The sequence below is a fragment of the Varroa destructor genome, unplaced genomic scaffold, assembly GCF_002443255.2.
Source record: "Varroa destructor unplaced genomic scaffold, Vdes_3.0 BEIS01000007.1, whole genome shotgun sequence".
Taxonomy (NCBI): Eukaryota; Metazoa; Arthropoda; class Arachnida; order Mesostigmata; family Varroidae; genus Varroa; species Varroa destructor.
This window is the reverse complement of record NW_019211460.1, coordinates 4,795,748-4,815,740: the sequence shown is the minus strand read 5'-3', so window position 1 is coordinate 4,815,740 and position 19,993 is coordinate 4,795,748. Positions and strand designations below refer to the sequence as shown.

General features: G+C 36.9%; 1 protein-coding gene across 4 annotated transcripts in view; it reads left to right on the top strand.

Moving 5' to 3' along the window:
* Nucleotides 1–74: 74 nt before the first annotated feature.
* Nucleotides 75–19,993, top strand: part of LOC111254011 (transportin-3-like) — a 32,473-nt gene continuing 12,554 nt past the window's right edge. Inside the window, exons 1-16 of one of the 4 annotated variants that reach the window (XM_022814420.2) lie at nt 75–531; nt 1,292–1,443; nt 1,817–1,891; nt 2,447–2,625; nt 4,000–4,123; nt 6,535–6,627; nt 7,210–7,427; nt 8,109–8,304; nt 8,584–8,777; nt 9,038–9,131; nt 9,746–9,903; nt 11,866–12,001; nt 15,757–15,993; nt 18,403–18,592; nt 18,991–19,129; nt 19,703–19,823. In XM_022814420.2, coding sequence (XP_022670155.1) covers nt 1,312–1,443; nt 1,817–1,891; nt 2,447–2,625; nt 4,000–4,123; nt 6,535–6,627; nt 7,210–7,427; nt 8,109–8,304; nt 8,584–8,777; nt 9,038–9,131; nt 9,746–9,903; nt 11,866–12,001; nt 15,757–15,993; nt 18,403–18,592; nt 18,991–19,129; nt 19,703–19,823 — 2,286 coding nt within the window. In that variant the 5' untranslated portion in view covers nt 75–531; nt 1,292–1,311. Of the gene's footprint in view, nt 532–1,208; nt 1,444–1,676; nt 1,724–1,816; nt 1,892–2,446; nt 2,626–3,999; nt 4,124–6,534; nt 6,628–7,209; nt 7,428–8,108; nt 8,305–8,583; nt 8,778–9,037; nt 9,132–9,745; nt 9,904–11,865; nt 12,002–15,756; nt 15,994–18,402; nt 18,593–18,990; nt 19,130–19,702; nt 19,824–19,993 lie in introns of those variants that run through there. The other 3 variants (XM_022814422.2, XM_022814424.2, XM_022814425.2) reach the window with 3 other exon arrangements.

Sequence of the window (19,993 nt, the reverse complement as noted above, 5' to 3'; positions counted from 1 at the left end):
AAGAGCGGATCCTTAAATAGCGGACGCATGTCGGATTGTTCGAGACCGCAACATAATAAAAACATTAGCATTGTGTAGCAGTGGCAGTGATGGAAACTGTGCCTGAGGCTGTACCGTTGTTTCAGCAGGAATTGTGCTGTTAATTGTACGATTACCAGATGACGAGTCCGTACCTAACATTTGCTGATCTTAGAAGAGTTCCACTTGCTTACAAAAAGAGTGATTCAGACAGATCTGCATTTTAATGGCTCTTTGTGACTCATTAGCATTGCTCACAAACACTCGTTGACTATATAGAAGAGCGGTTAGTGACTATCTTAGTGACTACCATGTGTAGTATTAAATTACGTGGGGTAAAACAAGGTGATACTTTTTCAATGTACAGTGCTTGAGCTGCACCTCTTGTTAGCATGTATACATGTCATCAATAAGGTGCTTCATTGCTATATACAAAATTATTTCGAACAAGGTCGGCTTTCGAGTGGAAGTCACGCAGTGGGCATGAGCTTTAGGTGCCGATAGTAAAAAAAAGTAAGTGGATTATTATTCATTCTCTATAGATCTTAACGATCAAACAACGAGACTGTCCTTGGAGATCGTCACTTATTTTTGTAATAATAAATAGAGGTAGATAGTTAGAATAGTTAGTTTTTCCAAGCATTGCTCCATAATTATTATTTTATGGCTTGTAATAGACGGTTCTAGAGTTCCGCCGAACTGTCAGTCACATTCTTTATGCCGGTTTTTGAATATCGATAGAAGGCGGAATTTGCTCTCTATACCCTTGTGAAATTATCTGCATATATTCTCGCGCCCTACTCAATAGAGGGGTTCGAATGCGCTAAGTTGTACTCAATGATTATGTTCGAGACTAAATATGCCTTAATGCGGGATGTTTTGAAGCTAAAATAAATGCTTCCTTAACTCCGTGTAAGTTTGCGACAGTTACCACATTTTCGAAGTAACCAATTTTAATCAAATCAAACTGTAGACAAATGAAATTTACCAGGCCATAGTTTCAGGCAAAGTGGAAATGATCTAAGAAAATAGAAGTTCCTAATGGTCTACACGTAATCGCGCGTGTCCTGATTTTTCGTTCCGCTAGAATCTGAGTATCAGCTCGACATAGATTAGACTAACTTAACTTGTAAACTGACTCAGACAGTCGTGTTCTGTTTCAATGTGTTTTTCGATCCTGTACTATGCAGTGTATGCATGTGGTGCAGGCTTTGCGGTTTTCGAGAAGTCATCTAATTTTCTGTATTTCTGAAATTTGCGACGAGTGTAACAGAGCGATCACATGCGCATATAATGGAGACCGAACCGCGCTGTGAAGTGGCCTTGGCCGCCATCCAAACTCTGAATGAGGCAAAAGACACATATCAGCAAGAACAGGCAGCAAAATGGCTAGAGCAGTTGCAAAATTCCGTTTACGCTTGGAAGGTTGGTATACAGTTTAGCAAAAATACCCTGTTATCGTAGGGTCATTTGACTGCAAGCTTCTTAAAACGTTTTTCTTTTAAATAAAAATATTTATTCTTCTCTAACATAGATGCTTATGGCGATTAGGATTCAAAAATAAAATAAAATGTATTTGTTATGTGTAATATTTTATGATGCAAACTTATCGAAAACTGTTTGTATCGTATATGTACGTCTGTGTTGATTCTTTATAGAAAAAGGACTCAAGAAGCTTCGACTTTGAGAATTAAACCTTCAAAAAGTAAGACATAATGCCGTGGTGCCACTATATGTGTGCTGGGTGTTCGATGGTTAAAAGTTTCATTCCAACAGCAGGTCTATTTTGTACCCTTAGATTTCAGATGAATTGCTTCATCGGAATGCCAATATAGTGAGTTGCCACTGTGCTGCCCAAATGATGAGAAATAAGGTAAAAAAGAAGTTTCCAAGCCGTGTTTAACATGAAAATTCTACTAGGTACGGATAAAATATTTAACTGCGTTTCGTATGAAATCCTTTACTTCACGGAATTCGAGCGACAACCTTTTTCTAATGTGTACTATTTGTTCAATGGACATTTAATTTAGAAATAGTGATTATTATATTTAATATAAAGTGCCGGACACATTTTTGCTTTATGATCCAGTAAAAGCTATCAAAACAGTAAACATCGAACTTTATTAAAAACAATTACAGCACTTGAATACTAGTTCGAATTACCAAAGAGATCATCGATTATATTGACGAAATATAATTTTTGTTGATATCGATGCCCAGATAATTTTAAAGATAAATTTCTCAAGATTTAACACTGATGTTTACGATTTTTTACATACTTCACATGTATGAATGAAACTTCAGTTCATAGGCTGTAACAATCGCTTTCCTCTATAATATATGAACAGTATGATTTGTCACTCCTTATAGGGTTAGTGCTGTTAGAACAAACTAAGTATATATAATTTACTTATTGAAATGTTTGCAGATCCAGTACAATTTTGACGAGTTGCCCGTAACCTCTTATGAATCTCTGAAAGATTCCCTATTAAATCATTTATCTAAGAAGTGGCCTCTTATCGTGGTGACTCAGTTAGCTCTTGCGATTTCCGATTTGGCTCTTGTTATGTCACAATGGAGAAATCCTATCGCCGATATCTTCGACAGGTAGGTTGCTTCTGTGAAATTCTCTGCTTATTTGTTCCGCATAGTGGCTAAATCATTCACTCAGTGGGTACTAAAATAACATTTGCTTAGTAAGCGGGCAGATGGATATCATTATTCCTGTGTTCCATGTTTAGGCAAAGTGACACACCGTAGTGTACGGATTCGGTGCTCGCATACATAAAAGTAGTTCATTAGGTCTATTTAAAAGATTACATACAAAAAGCCCGCGGGTAAGGGTCTTCATATTATTAATAATCATATATTCACGACCATATTATGCATATATGTACACCTTCTAACGAGGTACTTTGTCCTGTACGTATTAGTCAACCATCATTACCCCCACCGAGGTTTGGTTATTGGCATTCGAGTTATTAAACGACCACTGTTATAGTTCTGCGGTCTTTATTTATGGCTATTCATTTCTAGTCGTGTGTGAACGCTTTCAAAAAACGAGTTTAGCTAAATCTAACCTGACTCATAATAGTATAATAGTAATAATAAATACTATAATAATATAACTACATAATATATACTAATAATAATGTGAAAAGAAATAACGAAGTAATCAATATTCTTTGTTTGGCTTAAGCAATGCACGTACAAACTTTGTCCTTAGATAATATTTTCGTTATGCATTGTATTATATTAAAGAAAGGAACTTAATTTTAATAATCAAATGGCCGATTACCTCTGGGTCGAGCTAACTATAATAAAGACCCCTGACTGTTATACATAGCGGTTATGATATGGCTGTTGAATTGTAAAGTTTCTCTTAGCTTTACAGCCGTAACTTTACAATAAGATTTCTTTAACTTTTTAACTTTAAAGTTTAGGTATCGGCTTTTTTTATAATACTATATAATAGTAGGATGTATGCAATGTGTGTAATTGAGCACAGTGTAGGATCGACTAGGTCGAGTTCTTTAACGTAGTTTAACGTGTAGTTCAACAAAGCAATATGATTCAGTCAGATAGTCCAGTTACCGTAATGTCTTAGATATTCAGAAGTCGGAAAATCGCAGTCATTTAATCAAGAAATACTTGTCTATTGCATACCATTCTAAATAATTTTTGACAGAGTTATCTTCGCTTTATCAAGATATATTAGTGTAGTTTGTTTTGATTATATTTGTAATTCACACCTCCCTATTAGCTTAGGCGAGATAAGTCTATTATTATATATATTATATAATATATATAATACATTATCGTTAGTAAAACTAGAGGATTCGGACCGATTAAGTCTGATTAGAAATCATAATAACCTTCTTGTAATTGTAGGGTTATAATGGTCTGATTAATGATGTTTTCTTGAATAATTTGGACGTTAATTTTCTAATACAAAAGGCTCATTGCCGTGTTGTCTTGCAGATTAGCGCCATCGAATCCGACAGACACAGCAACTCAAATTATTCTATTTGAGATTCTTACTGTTTTTCCTGAAGAAGTAGTGAAAAACACAAGGCTTAAGCTAGGTCAGAATCGGCGCGAAGAGGTAAGTATGTTCATATATCCGCAATAGCCACAAGGCTGATACCAACCAGAACACTATACGGAAGCCTGTACTAGTACAATAAATTAGAAGGAGTCAGAGGAAATGCTGCGACTATATGATTATCAAAACTACTGCGTGAATTCTTAATAACAGCGATTGTAGTTATATAATGGATCTGCAAAAACTAAATTATTGCATTAGTGAAGCTAAGCAGAACGTAAAAGCATGTCACAGTGAAAAAAAGTAAGAAAGAAGTCATAATATAGAGCTGCATATATTTTCCAAGTTTTCATTTTTAGACTGAAAAGCGCTTTATATAAAAAAAATTTGCATCGCATGAAGCTAATAGGGCGAATGAATGTACGTAAGAGCCTCGGTCGTGCTCTATCTAACTTTTTTTGAGAAAAGTTGAAATCTGGTAAAGTGAATACAAATTTAGTATGTTAAAAGTTTACTGCTTATGGCGTTGTAAGGGTAGAATAGAATACAGGACTTTGACTAACGGTTGCTAAAATTCTATAAGCCCCGCATGACTGAAAGGACATTCCACGAAGCAGCAGAGTGTAAATATATTAGAAGCTTGGTTTATTAAACATACAAGAAGACGGGACAGAAGGAAATACCTATGATATGCGAAGTAATAAACAAAATCGTCATAGTAGTCATGGAAATTCGTCAAACAAACGGTAGAATTTGTAGCACCCGATACGACTATAACCGGTTTGACACAGATCAGTTTGTTCGACAGAACTTTGTTTACGGTTGTATACATATGTAAATAAATAGAAATAATACAATACTAATACAATAGCGCTTGAGACGAAGGGTGCAGAATTATGTGAGCGAATGGTAGATAGACAGCAGCTGTCTACAGACTCCCAAGTAGCGCGGACTAAAAACAGAATTCTGTCATTTAAGTGATGAAATTTATCACGTAATATAACAATATGAGGTAGAACGCGTTAGAAATTTCAAATGCACACTTCCAATCAAGGGTGACTGATATGTAAATGAAGCTAAGTTGTTCAATAATAAATTGTGGAGTGCTTTTTCTGGGGTCACTCTATAAAGAATTATTTTTTAGTATTGAAGAAAACTATTTGCCTGAATTAAGCGAGGTATCTGGAGTAGTAAACCAAACTTGGGGTTATTCTGGATGGAGACAACCTTATGAAGTGTAAAAGGCAATCGCAATTCGCAAAAGGTAAGCATATGGGGCAGCGCAGAATGCACAGAAGACTACATTTAATAAAAAAAATCAACAATCGCTTCTACGATACTATTGAAAGACAGTTATTTTAAAAAAAAATGTTGCTAAAAAAATGACAGGGGCTTGCGGAATAAAGAGTTACGAATTTAGTTAAAATAAACGATTGGACAAAGTTGAACATGTACAGTCGTCACTAGCGTTTTATTAATTAATAATAATACATTTAGAACATATCGGTAGGTTTACGAACGCATCAGTTCACCTTTAGGTTTTCAGTGGGTTATCATTGTAAGTTTCCGGTGGTGGTCCAACAGCACTACCGTGGATCTTTCTGTACAGACCAAATTCATACAAGGTCGAAAGAGTATAATTTTACTTGTGGTACGTGAACGAAGGAGACCTTTTGGCATACCGGCATACATACTCAAATATTTATCCCCACCATGAACGAATTTTATTCAAGTACCGCAGTTTAGCATTGAAAAATGTTCTGATGGTGTACGTGGTGAAAGCTAATTTATAATTAAACGTCTATATGAGCAGCAAATTAGAAAAAATAAACTTAGTACGTATACGCGTAGAGCCCAATTTATCTCTGTTACGAGGAAACCGGCATTCAGTTCAGATGGCTATTGAGTGATTTCAGGAGTACGGGCTTTGTCACTGCTTCATTGAAGCCTACAATTTCACGATTCATAGAATGGGTGTTACTGGAAATATTGAGGATCAATTTTCTCTCGGTACCATGTGAGACCTGTATATTCGTAGGCCCTATGAAACAAAGACAAATTTAAAAATTCGTGTCTATAGGCGCATACAGCTGATTTCTGATATTGGGAAGCATATTTCGTGCTTTGTGAAAAATAAGTTTTCGATATCTCGCGTACTCAGAAATCAGCCTGCTCCCTTCATAAGTAGGAGCTCATTGATGTGATTTTGATGCTAAATAAATTTAAAGCCAGCTGAGGAAAAGATACTTGGTACTTTCTAGGCTTCAAAGACATTTCCCAATTGGCTCTGCTATGATGTGGAAAGGACAGATTTTGGAATGATGAAAGGATCCTCAAAATCGATGTGTGAAGTGAGAACCCTTCGTTTGTCCTGCTCTGTTCCAGAAGTCTTTAGGCCCGGCTAACTATATACGACTCTTATTTTTTGCATGATGCAGATTTTGTATTCTACGAAATTTAATCATTTATAGGTAAAGCAAAGCCTACGGGCTTCAGCAAGTCGGGTAATTGAGACGATGACTTCTGTCCTTCAAGGGGTCAATGATGACCGCACTCACTGTCAGGTAAATATTCAACTTATTGTTCATTATTGTAGTTAATATAAACGATTTCTTCTGCTACATGACACAAAAATTGTTGGGGTTTTTTGTTGTACTCGTTACATTGGTTGTTCAATAGAAATAGCATCATCATTGAATAAATATTGAGTTGTTTACCGTAACTGAGAGACGCTTCAGTGAGAATGCGTACTTAGATGGCTTATTGCATAACTACACAGGTTGTGCCAACAAAAAGTTGTCTAATGGTTCATTACCAAAGTTTGCGTTGGGCCTAATTTACTTCTAAGAACTAAGAGGAAGTATAAACAACTAGTCAGTGGGCTTTCAGTATCTAATCGTCCTAAAGCAAAAGGAAAACAAATAAAAAAGGGACCAAAAAATAACTACTGGTTGTAAATGTTGTACTATTTATTGATGAGAATGTGTAAGGTATCTGCCAATATATCTGCCAACGCGCAATTGAGCTAGAATGTTAGGACCCTATTCGCTAATAACGTCTATAATGACAGACACATCTAGGGAGTCAATAATGTAATGATTTTGTCATTTTTCAAGGACAGGTTGTAATAACTGTTATTTTAACAGGTGTTCCGTGCATTAGAATCGTGGCTGGCTGCGGACGCTTTGCCGCCTAATGATCGGATCTTATTGACCATCATGCTTCCTATGGGTTTTGATCTATTGGCAAATACTCAAACAAGTGAAGCGCTCCACTCAACAGTGTCTCAAGCACTTAGCAAGGCCATTTTTCTAGCAGAGGAATCTAGGAAGCATCCTGACCTTGCTTGGCTATGCGCCAATAGGTAATCTTTAAAAAAAAGGAAGCAATTTAAGCATTCTAATTTGACTGATTATTTTTATGGATGGATAGCTGATAGATAACCACAGTATAAAAGTAACGCGATTAATGGTGTAAACATTTTAATTTCAATATATTCATTTTTAAAGTTTGGTCGAGATTTGGTTAAATTTTAGCTTCTTTAGACGATTTTCTAGACGACGCTACGCGTGAAGTATGTGCCGAAACTATAAATTTAAATATGGAACGATTAAATCTAACTGTGAAATCAAATTTTAAATACGTAGTGAATATATGGTGAACGTGACAATTGCATTCAACAACGGTGTCCGGAAAAGCTTTGTTTTTTAGCTAACGAAAACTATATTTCATTAGGTTGTGCTGAACCGTGCGAAGCCCAGTTTTTGATGGTATATATACTCACATCCTGGTGTTGCACGTTGTTCGCATAAGAAGACAATATGTGTATCGTTCTCCAAAGACGGCTTAATCACCTTAAAAGTCTTTAAACTAGTGTCGATATTATACATATCTAAAAAGTTATCCATGAATAATTATGATTCGTAATCGTAATTATTGAAATTTGGCGCATGTGTCAATAGTTTTTTTCTCAACGATAGTCTATGACAGTATACAATGTATTTTAATTACGTACGCTGTTGGTATAATAATAATTCATTTACAGAGTCTTCCAACTACACGATACGTATTTGCGTTTAGTCAGCGAAGAGGATCCAGCTAGAACAACAAATATCGTTCACCTTTTTACTGACTTAGCGGAATCATTAACGGAGGACTTTATCACTACACCTGGGCAAGGATTGGGGGACTTTCGAACTATAGAATTAATCCTCCTTTGTATGCAACATTACGATTATGAGGTGTGTCTTAGCGTGCATATTATATAATTTGACATTGATTATATATAATATTAGATTAGAAATCAGAAGTCGTTCGAGGCTTCCTCGTAGCTGAGCGGAAATCAGCAACTAGATCATCGCCAGCGGAAGAAACGCGAATGAGGCTTCTGGCCACTCTCTAAGGTGTTATATGTCTGTCTGCATAGCTACATTCCGTTCTTTATTATTTAGCCGTGTTTGTATAGTATAAAAATATTTTCTCTAATATTTATTTAGCTAATCACTATCGTGTAATTGCAGATAGCCGAGCTGACCTTCGACTTCTGGTACAAGTTTTCGGCAGCACTGTACAAACTGGACAATAGCGATATGCAAGAGGTGTACAAGCCATATGTGATGAGATTAATTGCGGCACTCTGCCATCACTGCCAACTAGAAGCTGACCGAGAGGGACTACCAGACAAAGATGATGAATTTACCGCGTTTAGAGAAAGGTAAGCCAACTACAACATGTTTAAGTATTATCGAAGCTGTAGCTATGAATTATTATGAGTCTTGTACCTTTATCTTAAAAACGCTGCGGTAGTTTAAATAAATTAGTGATCGATTGTAAATCTAAGATTGCTGGGGAGTGGTCAATGACATCGCGAAAAAAATATTTTCTGAGCTTCAGTAGTATTTATTATTAGAAACCTGTTACAATCTAGGCTTTATTATTAGCTTGTTTCCCATTTCCAATGTGTGGGTGATGCAGGTGTAACGACATGGTCGATGAAGTCGCTTTCATTGTCGGGAGCAGAGATGCATTTCGGATGCTTACAGAACGCCTTTCGCAGATGAGCGCACAGGTTAGCAGCATTCTTCGGAAGAGATTTATTATAAATACTATTAGGCAGTAGCCTAAATCAATGTAAATGATATTGTAGGCATATGTTATAAATACCACGGGCGGGGGGGGTCTAAAGTTTTCAAATCTAATAATTACTGCCATATTTTTTACAGTTTAGAAATCATTTTCAATTTCGTACAGTTTTTAATGGATTTATCAGGTATATCTGTCAACCTTGTATATATATCTTTATTTGAGTTTCCGTTTTAAGCAAATACCTTATATATTTTTTTTTAATTTTTCCTGTTTAAAAAGTTAATTTCTTCTAAAGATTCAAGGCTCTGCGTTTGTGTTCCTCATTTGTAATTTCTTTGTGGACCTACATTTGTTTTCAACATATGACCCGAACGAACTCATCAGCAGGCACTTTCTTGTCTTGTAAGCTTCATAGTACAGAATTCCATAACTATTTGACTCTGATGCGTATACTCGCTTCGCCAGATCAGTCGATAAATCTTCGTTAAACGCTTATATTTTACAAATTTACTTTTTTTTTTTGCAAGAAACACCATGATTATAATTTTCCGATTATTTAATTGATAGTTTTATTATTGTTATCATGATCCATTTAAGGGACCTCCATGGAACGTGACGGAAGCAACGTTGTTTACAATGACAGCGCTCGGACCGAAACTCGTTCCAGAAGAGAGTGAACTCATCCCTCCGGTTCTTGATGCCGTCTTGGCGTTGCCAGACAAGTGCCACGTTGCTGTTAGATACACTGGAATACGGTATTATTATCGACTAGAGAAATTAACACTTACATACGCCATTTTTTTTAGAGTCGCCGATATAGCCAATGTTTTATTCATATTTTTAGTTATTAGATTTATTGGAGCACACCTTAGTTTTATAAGTAATAAGTATAGATTTTAGATTTTGTTGTCTACTGTGCAATAAGAATATGGTGCGAACAAATATTACAATAAAAATTTTGACCGGAAGAACTCAAGGATCTCCTCCAGTCTAAGACAGCAAAGAAAGTTGAGACAGGTTGTACTCTAAAAAATAATATAAGTATCTTATAGGAGAAATTATGTACTTTATATTGGGTCGTGCTCTAAGTTCACTGAACAAAGCCACTTTTGGCTAGGCGACTTCAACCGATGATATATTGGCCGTTATTAGCGACAGCTCCAATTCATCTTTCAAATAACTCTTCGGTTCGATTGTTCCGAAAATTAATATTTTGATTTGCGATCCACTAGTCAATATGGTTTTATACATCTTTTGAAGATGTAAAATTTTTCCCATTAAGGGGATTCTGCAGGAATCGGAAAAGGCAATACTCGAGGGGAGCAAGCTCAAAGCTATACAATCGGTGAGACGAAACATCCCATTCAAGATCGTACAATCCGTGGTGGGTCATTAAAGATGCGTAAGATTTGGCAATGTCATGATGAAAAGTTACTCGCTTACAGTTCGCCATAACTGGCCACATTTCTCAGATGCTTTGCCTTAAACTCCATAGCAATCCTTTCAAATTAAGTTCTTTAAGTGGGGTACACCTTTAGCTTTCGTTTAGAGGTACTATCACTTTTGGCCACTATTTGCCCTGAGTAGCGTTACTGGAAATGGTCTACTTTTCATTGCTTGTCACAGGAAGGGGGTTTTCTGCGTTTAATTTTAGAAGATGATCAGCCGTGTTAACACGCTTGGTCAGTCAACTTACAAGAAACTGTTTTTTGCTCAATTTCCTTGAACAGTCAGTTTGGATCCTTCTATATTTTCTGCAACCTGGCAAAGGCTCGTATATAAGTTCTGATCGACTGTAGAGAGAACTTCAGCGTCAATATAATCAAGGGGCCAACCTGGACATGCCTTGACATGATGCTGAAATCGCCACTTCGAAAACGAACTACTTCCTGAGCGCCCGATGGGCCATATTACTTAGTTCATGTGTCCCACAAATTTCTCACGAATTTGGGTTGCATTTAGCTCTTTTCACAAATTTTCAAGAGAAATAAAACTTCAAAATTGATCTAAAACACATGTTTGACATCTTAATATTTAGACGCTTGTCTAACTTACCTGAAAAGTGCAAACAAATTGAACGTGACGCTAAAAGAGGACCGGAAGACAACCCTATAAATTTAATAAATAATTGTTTTTTCTTACCCAACTTCACTTCAAAATTAAACCTATTTCAGTATCCAGAACGAACTTAATAAAACGATATAATATATATATTTTTAACACTTAGCATAAACAGACTATGCTGCTGGACGATCGCTACCAACTGCATCTTCTTACGTTTAGCAGAAATAACACCAAACGTCAATAGAGTCGTTTTTAATTTTTTTTTTCTTTTAATTTTGTTTGAAATAGGGCAAATCGGTTGGATCTGGACATTGAACAATATCGCGTTTGCAATCCAGTTTTGATTTATACTCAAGTGATTTTTATACAGAAGACCACATAGCTTTGTGTCTTGATGAAGTAGCTAATTTTTCGTGTTCTAACTAATGTGTCGCTCTTTTCTTATATTTTTATTCCCGTCTTCAAAACTGACAGTTTTTTGCTCTACTTTTATTTTTCATATTGTTTGTCTCGCTGATTTTAGTTATGTTGTACCGATGGCTTTCAAATATAAATGACTCTAAAAATAATAACCCAGGAATTAAATCGACGGGTGAAACATGCAGATACCGCCTTGAGCATACACTAACAAGTATTATGATCCTTAATTACAGACTCTTAGGAAAGTTAGCCGAATGGTTGTCACATCATCCACAATATCTATGGACTGACAACCACAGCGTGTTGAGTCTTGTCGTAAATTCGCTGAATACGCCAGTCGTAGCGGCGGGGGCATACACTCTACAACAGGTGTGAACTAAAACGGTCGCGCTGTAACGATTTGTATGAGGATAACATGTAATTACTCTATCCTGCACAGCTTTTCATGTATACTGCATTATAAACACTATTAGGAATTTACACACAAGCAAAAAGTTAAGGTCCGCCTCCGTATTGACTTTTTTATTGTGTACAATTTAGAATTCCGATCACGTCATCGCTTTAACATTCGTACATTGCCTAATATAATATGCTTCTGTACTTTTCGTTTTTTGGCTAAAGCTGTAAAACGACAAATAACATACTAACAAGAAAAGTGGTTCAACGAAAAATTGGTGACTTCCTTTGTACTGCTCTACACTGCTTAACACATGAATTTGCTTCTAGATGGATCGTTTATATGGCGGTTATCCATATCTTTAGGAATAATGATTAACTTTATTTGTAACTTGTAGATCGTTTGAGTTAACTCTAAAGAGATGTTGCGTTCGAGACTTTTAACTTGGGTGTAGCTACTAAGGCTAAGCTCTTGCGAATATCGCAGTTATCCGAGTATATTAAAATGTAAGCGAAGATTGTTTTTTAGTTCATGATTATGCTGAAATAGGACATTCTAGACTAGTAAATCTTTGGAATGGAATAAGAAACCGATATTAAGATCCAGATCTTGATCATACTTTGTGTAAAGCACCGAACCTTTCTTTTTCATTTAGTTTTCATTTTTCATGCAGGTTTACGTTGTTCGCATCTTACTATAAAGATGTAAATCGGATAGTAGCGAATTTAGTTGGAAAATCGCGATTAGTTTGGAATCACGAATCTACGCATACAAGAAGGCGTACGTTGCTCTAACAGGCCAGAATATCGGCTCTAACCTGAGAACTCTTGAAGTCCTGGTCTAGAGCAAGCAACTGTTACACCTCTACTTTTAACTTTTTCGTATTCACATGTTCATCTAAAGCTATTCAAAGCTGCAGTCAATTTTTGGTGTCGGTTCCACGAGCTTTGGATTGTTTGCTTAAAAAAACATTTTATAAGTATGACCCTTATTTTCTGCAACGTTCATTTTAGTTTTCTCGGACATGATTGACGGTCGATACTTGAACGACCGTTTATTGATTGGATGGTTTCGGATGGTTGTGAATAATTTTGAATTTCAAAACTTTACTTAGGTCGGGTCTCAGTTATGTGTACTGCAGATTTTGTAACAGAAATCGATGAGGGCACTAAGTTTTTGCTAAGTTGTTGCATATTAAGTTCATATGCCTACCCTATTCGAACAAAACGAAAATTTAGTTGTACATAACTGGTTTTTTGTACCAATTCTCCTGGAGGCTAGTTTTTTATTGTGAGAAAATCTGTGCGCCAAACCTTGCGTTCCAGCATGGCCGGCTATTTTTAGCCTGTAGACTAAGAATTTAAAAGAAAAAGAAGTCCCAAACGTCAGTAATCGAAAATAAGGAGTTTCTGATTAGCCGGAACAATACGTCCCAACATCTTTCAAAATCTCGGAAACAGCACTGCAGTGGTCAGATCAACTTTATTTCATAGGGTGCTAATCTAATAATGATCGATCGATGCGTGGTTGATTTCGGTGTCACAGGTGACCCATCGTATAACCATCCCGGCAGCAGACAAGTGACTCATGTGTAAACCTCAATTTTCATTCAGTCAGCCTCCGTGCAAAGCAGCTTTCGTAATCGCAGCTCGTACCTTTAACTCTTTATAAACTTGATATATCAGAATTAACTGAAATTCAAACAACAAACTTTTTAGCGTTTATGACTACTACTCCATTATCTATAAACCTAATATTGGCTCATATATTTACCGCCAGGAGCGCTCTTTTCTGTAACATTAAGTTCATCATCATATCTGGTCGCTTCGCACGCTTTTTGTCTCCATTAGCATGTCTAACGATGATATCACAGCCTCCTAAAACGTTTTGTAGGGTTTTAGGGGGACCTACATCAAGGGAGATGTGAATCAGGCGTTTAAAGCACGTTCAAAGATAACAAATAACCTGCCTAATATTCACGGAGTTGGTTTCATTCAGCACGAAAGGCATACGATGTACACGGTACCGCAGAAAATATCTAAATTTCTCAAACATCGCACGAGCCCTGTTCCAAAAGTCTCGACTTTATGTAATGATAGCAACTTTGCTATGTGGCTAGATGAGCATGTGCTTCCAGACTGGCGGTCTTTACTATCTCGTTAGAGCACGAAGCAAAGCGCAATGGCTTTGTGCGGCCTTATGCACGTTTTTAAAAAAAAGGTGGCAACCTTAATATACATCGTTTTATATCGATTAAGATTACGGTGCGGCTCGGCTCGTAATGCCTCCTAGAAAAATTTGCTATCTGCTCTGTTTGGTACTGGGTCGATTCCGGGATGATCGCACGATGTCCTTCCAGTGCCCAATTACATTCAACATTAATAGTTGAGATACAGGCCCTTGACAACTACTCGGAATCTTCAACTGGGTTAGCCATGAGTGAGATACAAAACAAAGACAGCGCTGTCTCAGATGCGGAATGGGTAACCTATGTAACTATCCCTCAATGTATACTCTTTAAATATGCTAGATGTGCTATCTAGCTTACAGAGTGACGTTTGGCCTTGGCTAAAATACAACTCACTGGAAAGCCTCTAAATATAATTCTTAGGGCAATAGTATATTCTCATAGAGAAAAATAAAAGTCAGCTTTAAAAATTGCTTGCCTGTCGAATCATTCAGTACTTCACCGCATGTTCTGCACCTCTGATAACTAGGTTTAGTAAAATGTTTGTTTCGAACTGTATGATAACTTAGAGGACACCATGCTGTGGTGTAATTTGAGACGAGGATGTCATAGTAGGAGTGCATTCTGTCGTATCAGAAGTTCACGGCGCATCATGCGTTGCCACCGCTTGAAAGTTTTCAGTCTAATCTGCAAGAAGCTGGTTTCCTGCTGGATTGTAGTATTCCATTATGCATTGACGCTACAATTCTCTCTCAAGAATGGACAAACTTAGATTATTCCTAAGGGCAGGGTCAACTGCACGCTACTTTTGTCTTGGTCTGAATAAAAAAGAAAAGCGTCTGTTCTATTTGCTGAGAATGAGGCAAAAAGAGACAAGTTCTCGGCAACACTCAAAGAAGCCGCTTGGACTGAGTGAGGAGCACTTAACACTGGCAACTTGCGAAGACCTTTTTAGCGAACGTGCTAAGAAAAACCTTCAATAACACCTCAGGCGATCGTATCGCATCTGTTTAGTTTTAAAATAGTACCAGTATCTGTCTTTGAGATTAAGTGAGCGACTTTTTTTGCTATGTGTATTGAGCAACGTGATTCTACGAAGGCATCTAAACGGTATTCTTGTGTGAAGAACTAACAAAATACCTTTATACTGATCTTGAATTCCGACGTATTGAATTTCCAACAGAATCGAGAATGAAGTAACTTTTATTAAAAATATCTTTTCTTAATAACGCACAAATTGCTGATGTCAGTTAAAAGCAATCAAAACGTTACATATATCGGACAACACATTGTAAAATATATAACATTTTTAGGCATAATGAAAAGATGTGTCTCAGTTGTTACCTGTCTTCTTCATGAAAACAGAAGTCAATCATACTGTTATATAGTTAGTATTTTTGCTCGGCGTCATTTGGATCAGCTATTACTAAGCATTCGCTTTTTTTAATATAGTCGAACACATAGAGAATAGTTTTTTGGCTGGCTAAATTTAAATTAGATTTAAAAGAGACGAATATTCATAATAAATGTAATTTGCAGGTATGCACATTTTGTCGAGAGCACCTTCGACCACATGCGTCTAATCTCGGCGACTTGGTCATATCAGTGCAGCAGCAGCTGGGCCCATCCGGGGTTCTGTCAACTGAGGCGATTTCAGGCCTCTTGCAAGGTGCCACCCATGTCCTAGCCGAAGCTGGAGATTCAACGAGACTTCTTGCACTGCTTGAGGTTCAGTTGAGGCCTATTGATGATATGCTCCTTAACCCAAATCACCAGGTAACTAAACCATTGGCTAAACCATTGTCTTTTTTTTTCAAAATTTTTTTTCAAAACTTTTTCCGTGAAATCAAATCATGTACATTTACAGTAATTCAAAATGCTTATACAAGTCATTGCGTCCCTATCGTTGAAAAGTCTTATCCCCCTTTAAACTCAAAGGCTGCAGAAATTTCTAGCGATAGCGTCTGCTAATCTTTTCTTGAATAAGGAGTTTCCGTTCGGAGCGGGAAATGGCGTTAGCGTCGGGTAGGCCGATTGCGTCCAGCTTCTCAGGTTCATTTCAGGTTAGAAATTCTCAGGATAATTGTTTTACGTTCTTTGCGTGTGCCCTGTTGCTCTCATCGAGCTGTTATCTTAAAAAGCAATAATTCGGTGAGCTTAGTCGTCGAGCTTGAAAAGACGCGTATACGACATAGTCTTCCACATTATTTTCATGCTGGAAAGAACTTCGCCAAAACAGCAAGAATTTATTCTCGAAGTCGAAGACAAACGTGCAGTAAGCTTTACCACTCCCAGTTTTGGCTTAATTGCTTCACAACGAGAGATCTCAACTTGTATGGCAAACTATGCTCCAGAGGTCCACAAAAAGTGGAGAATTTCAGGCAAAATGCGGCGTAGTAGACTCAAGAACCTTCCGCACAGTTAGGAGTATCGTAGATGACCGTTGTTAATCGTTTGCATGCACTAGAAAAAACCGAAAAGGAAGAAAAGAAGACTTCTATCAATTTGGTGAAGATGTTAAGTTTTGTTCCACCACAGAATATATACAAGAACATAAAATGTGTTTTTTTATACAAGATTGCTACCCGTGACAAAAGCTTTTTCTTCCCGACATTCCTAAATGCAAACCGAAATAGTTAGGTCCGCTTAGTTCGACGTTATGAAGAAATATTCATAATTAAAAGCTGCATTTTTGCGTGTATAGTGGGGTGGATAGGGAGTTTCACACTACTCAAACCGTATAAAAGAATCACAGGAGATTGTGACGAAATTGAAAGAAAAAAAAAGAAAAACTGGTAAGGGGCGATGCAAAATGATACTGTTGCATTGCAACGTCTTACCTAATATGAAGCCTGCTCATTGTGTTTCGGTCAATGCAGCGTAGCCAGAAAGGTAAACACGTAAGAACAGAGGCTAGAGTCCGCGAATGTGTTCACGAATAGATCGCTTCCAAAGGCAAGGCTTTATTTGTGGGATACATGGACAACCGAAAAGATGAGCGGAAGTTATAGAAACTTAAGGATGCTATTTTGACTAGAAATGTACTCAGTTTTTTGAAAGTTACAATAAGTTAAAATGATTCAAAAACAACAACGGGAACTTTTTATTTAGTCTAATAATACAGAGAATACGTTACCCTTCTGCACCACAAGAAGTAAAAGTTGAAAATGGTAGCAACCAGTTTTACAATCATTACATTCATTACCTAAATGATCTGCGACATCCATAAAAAACGCTAGAGTGAAAAAAAATGGTAAGAGATAAAGCGCTTTTACGAAGCATTACGTTTTCGTAGTATTTTATTCTGCAGACACTACAACTTATGTAGAAAGCGTTATGACTGATATATTAAGCGTGTGTGTCGAATATAATACAATTCCTAACATAGTTTCTTTTCGTTTAATTAAGGGATTAAGGACACTCTTTCCGGCAAGTATCCATCATCAGAATAAAGCAACCAGGACCTTGAGTACATAGAATCTAATCACTGTAGTGACAGAGTGAAGTGGAAGTCATTTAATCTGGACTTACACAAAAGATTCCGTTCATTAGCAGTGCCTACCTCTAAATCACATTGGCATAAGGGAAACGCACTTAGCCCGACTCTAGCCCCAGCCCGCAGAAATACACACACTGTGCCAATATAGGTTAGGCCGCTCGTAAGTGGCTGTTGAAATAGTTTGAAACAGAACCCCGCTCCGAGACATTGTTAACTATTTAATTTTTCTAATTCATTATCCGCTCTTTCACCAAACGCTCCGAGCCATAGTATAGACAGAAATATACTGCCATTGTTGTATCAGTATATTTGCGCTCCTCAACCTAGATTTGTTATCTAGTTAACCTCGAGCGTTTCAGAGCCTGTTAACCAGAACAATAAGCCCTACAACAGAAGTTATTTAAGCTAGTTTCCATAATATATTCAAAATATAGTCTATTACTTTAAATACTTCTAGATTTTTTTTTTTGTAAATTGTGTTTGCTAGATGTTTTTATTTCAGTTAATAAAGCTCTTAGTAACAAGTGTGCTACATTGTGTCAATAGCCTTTGCGTTAGGTAATCTAAAATCAACTAAAAAATTTAATGTTTTGTAAAACCACGAAATGATTCATACTATATAGTGTAAATTGTTTTCTTACGCATTTATTCCGTGTATGCTTTTCTTAACTTTTCTCTCATTGCAGATTTTACACAGGAATCACATTTCTGATCCTGTTTTGTGGGCGGACCGGGTAGCCGTTCTGTTCAGGGAACTCTCGGAACTTCGTCCGCATAAATCGTCGACCGGTGGCTCTTTGAGCTCAAACCAGGCGCAACCGATAACATCAAAGTCACAAGACAACCCAAGCGAAGTGTCTGCTGCGAGCGACAAGGGTTGCTATAACAAGTCATTCTATAATAATTTAAAAACTTCTATTAGGCTTTACGAACGAAATCATCTAATCTAAACAACCTAGTATCTGTGCTTTGCTTGTTCTTCGCTCAAGAAATCTTCTGCGCTTGCTTCTGCGTTTTATTTAAAATTGCGGATATAGTCAATAACCAACTGCGTATCTTATTTTTTTTTATTTAATCGTGTATTATGTTCGAAATAAATAATTGGAAAGTAAGGTGAAATTCTGACAATGTGGCTGGAGAATGATTTGATGTGCGCTCAGCTAGTACTTAGACCGCAGCAGTTTAAAGCTAAGCGATGCAGATACTGAAATTTTTAAGTAACCCCTTCACGTGGCATATATGTTTCACCATTCCTTCTTCAACGTGTTCAATAGGTGGAAATCCTGAGTATTTGCTATTGAGCTTAGACGATTCGTTAGCCCTGGCTCAGAGGGCATGGCATTCACTGGACGGCACTCTACAGCGGTGGACAGCAGATACGCGTATCGTCGAGCGCGTGAGCCGAACTATAAAGTACGTGATGAAAACAGTGATACTTTACATCTTTTTACATAGTGCTGCATTTTTAGCAGATTCAGCACGCTATACCCTCGTAACGTAAGCTCTAAGAGAATGGAAAAAGTGTTGTACTTCACTACTAGAAATGTATATTAAATATAAAAATGTATTTACACTTCTATTAGACAATAACTTAATTATTCTAATAGTAATTTTAACTGGGAAGATTGGAAATAATAATTTTATTAAAAACGTTTCTAAAAATTATAAAAATTATACTCTAGGGCTGTGCTCTCATTATAACGTTGCGTGGAAGGCGTGATTGTAGAATTTTTGTTCAAAGTTGTAAAAACACTCAGTTTATGTTACTGTCAATGTCGCCAATAATGACGAATCAATCCAAAACGATACAGAAAATAAATACAAGAACTGATGTTACTCAGGTAAGTTTTTACATGCGACTAAAACATATTCCACAGTTAATCGTTTGTTATTCACACGTTAATTGAGAGCTACTTCGTTGGCTGCTTTTATTTATGCATATCCAATGATCGCGGTAGAACTAATTTTTGTTTTCGGACTTCTCAGGTACATGGTTCGCTTCCTTTCAACGGCCGCATCGCCCCTGGTTGACCCACTAGTTAATCGACTTGTCTCTACATATAAAATTCACCCGCATTCATGTTTCCTCTATTTAGCCAGTATTCTCGTGAGTTCAAGGACTGAGTCCACTAACACCACATTCCGTTGTATTTCGTGTTACTTAGGTATACGTATACAGGGTGGCGATTTCGAAGTTAGTCAAATTTTAACTGTCTGTTTGCCGTAGAGGACATACACTCATGCGCTGCTCTTAGTACGAGGAGAGAGTCAGTTTTC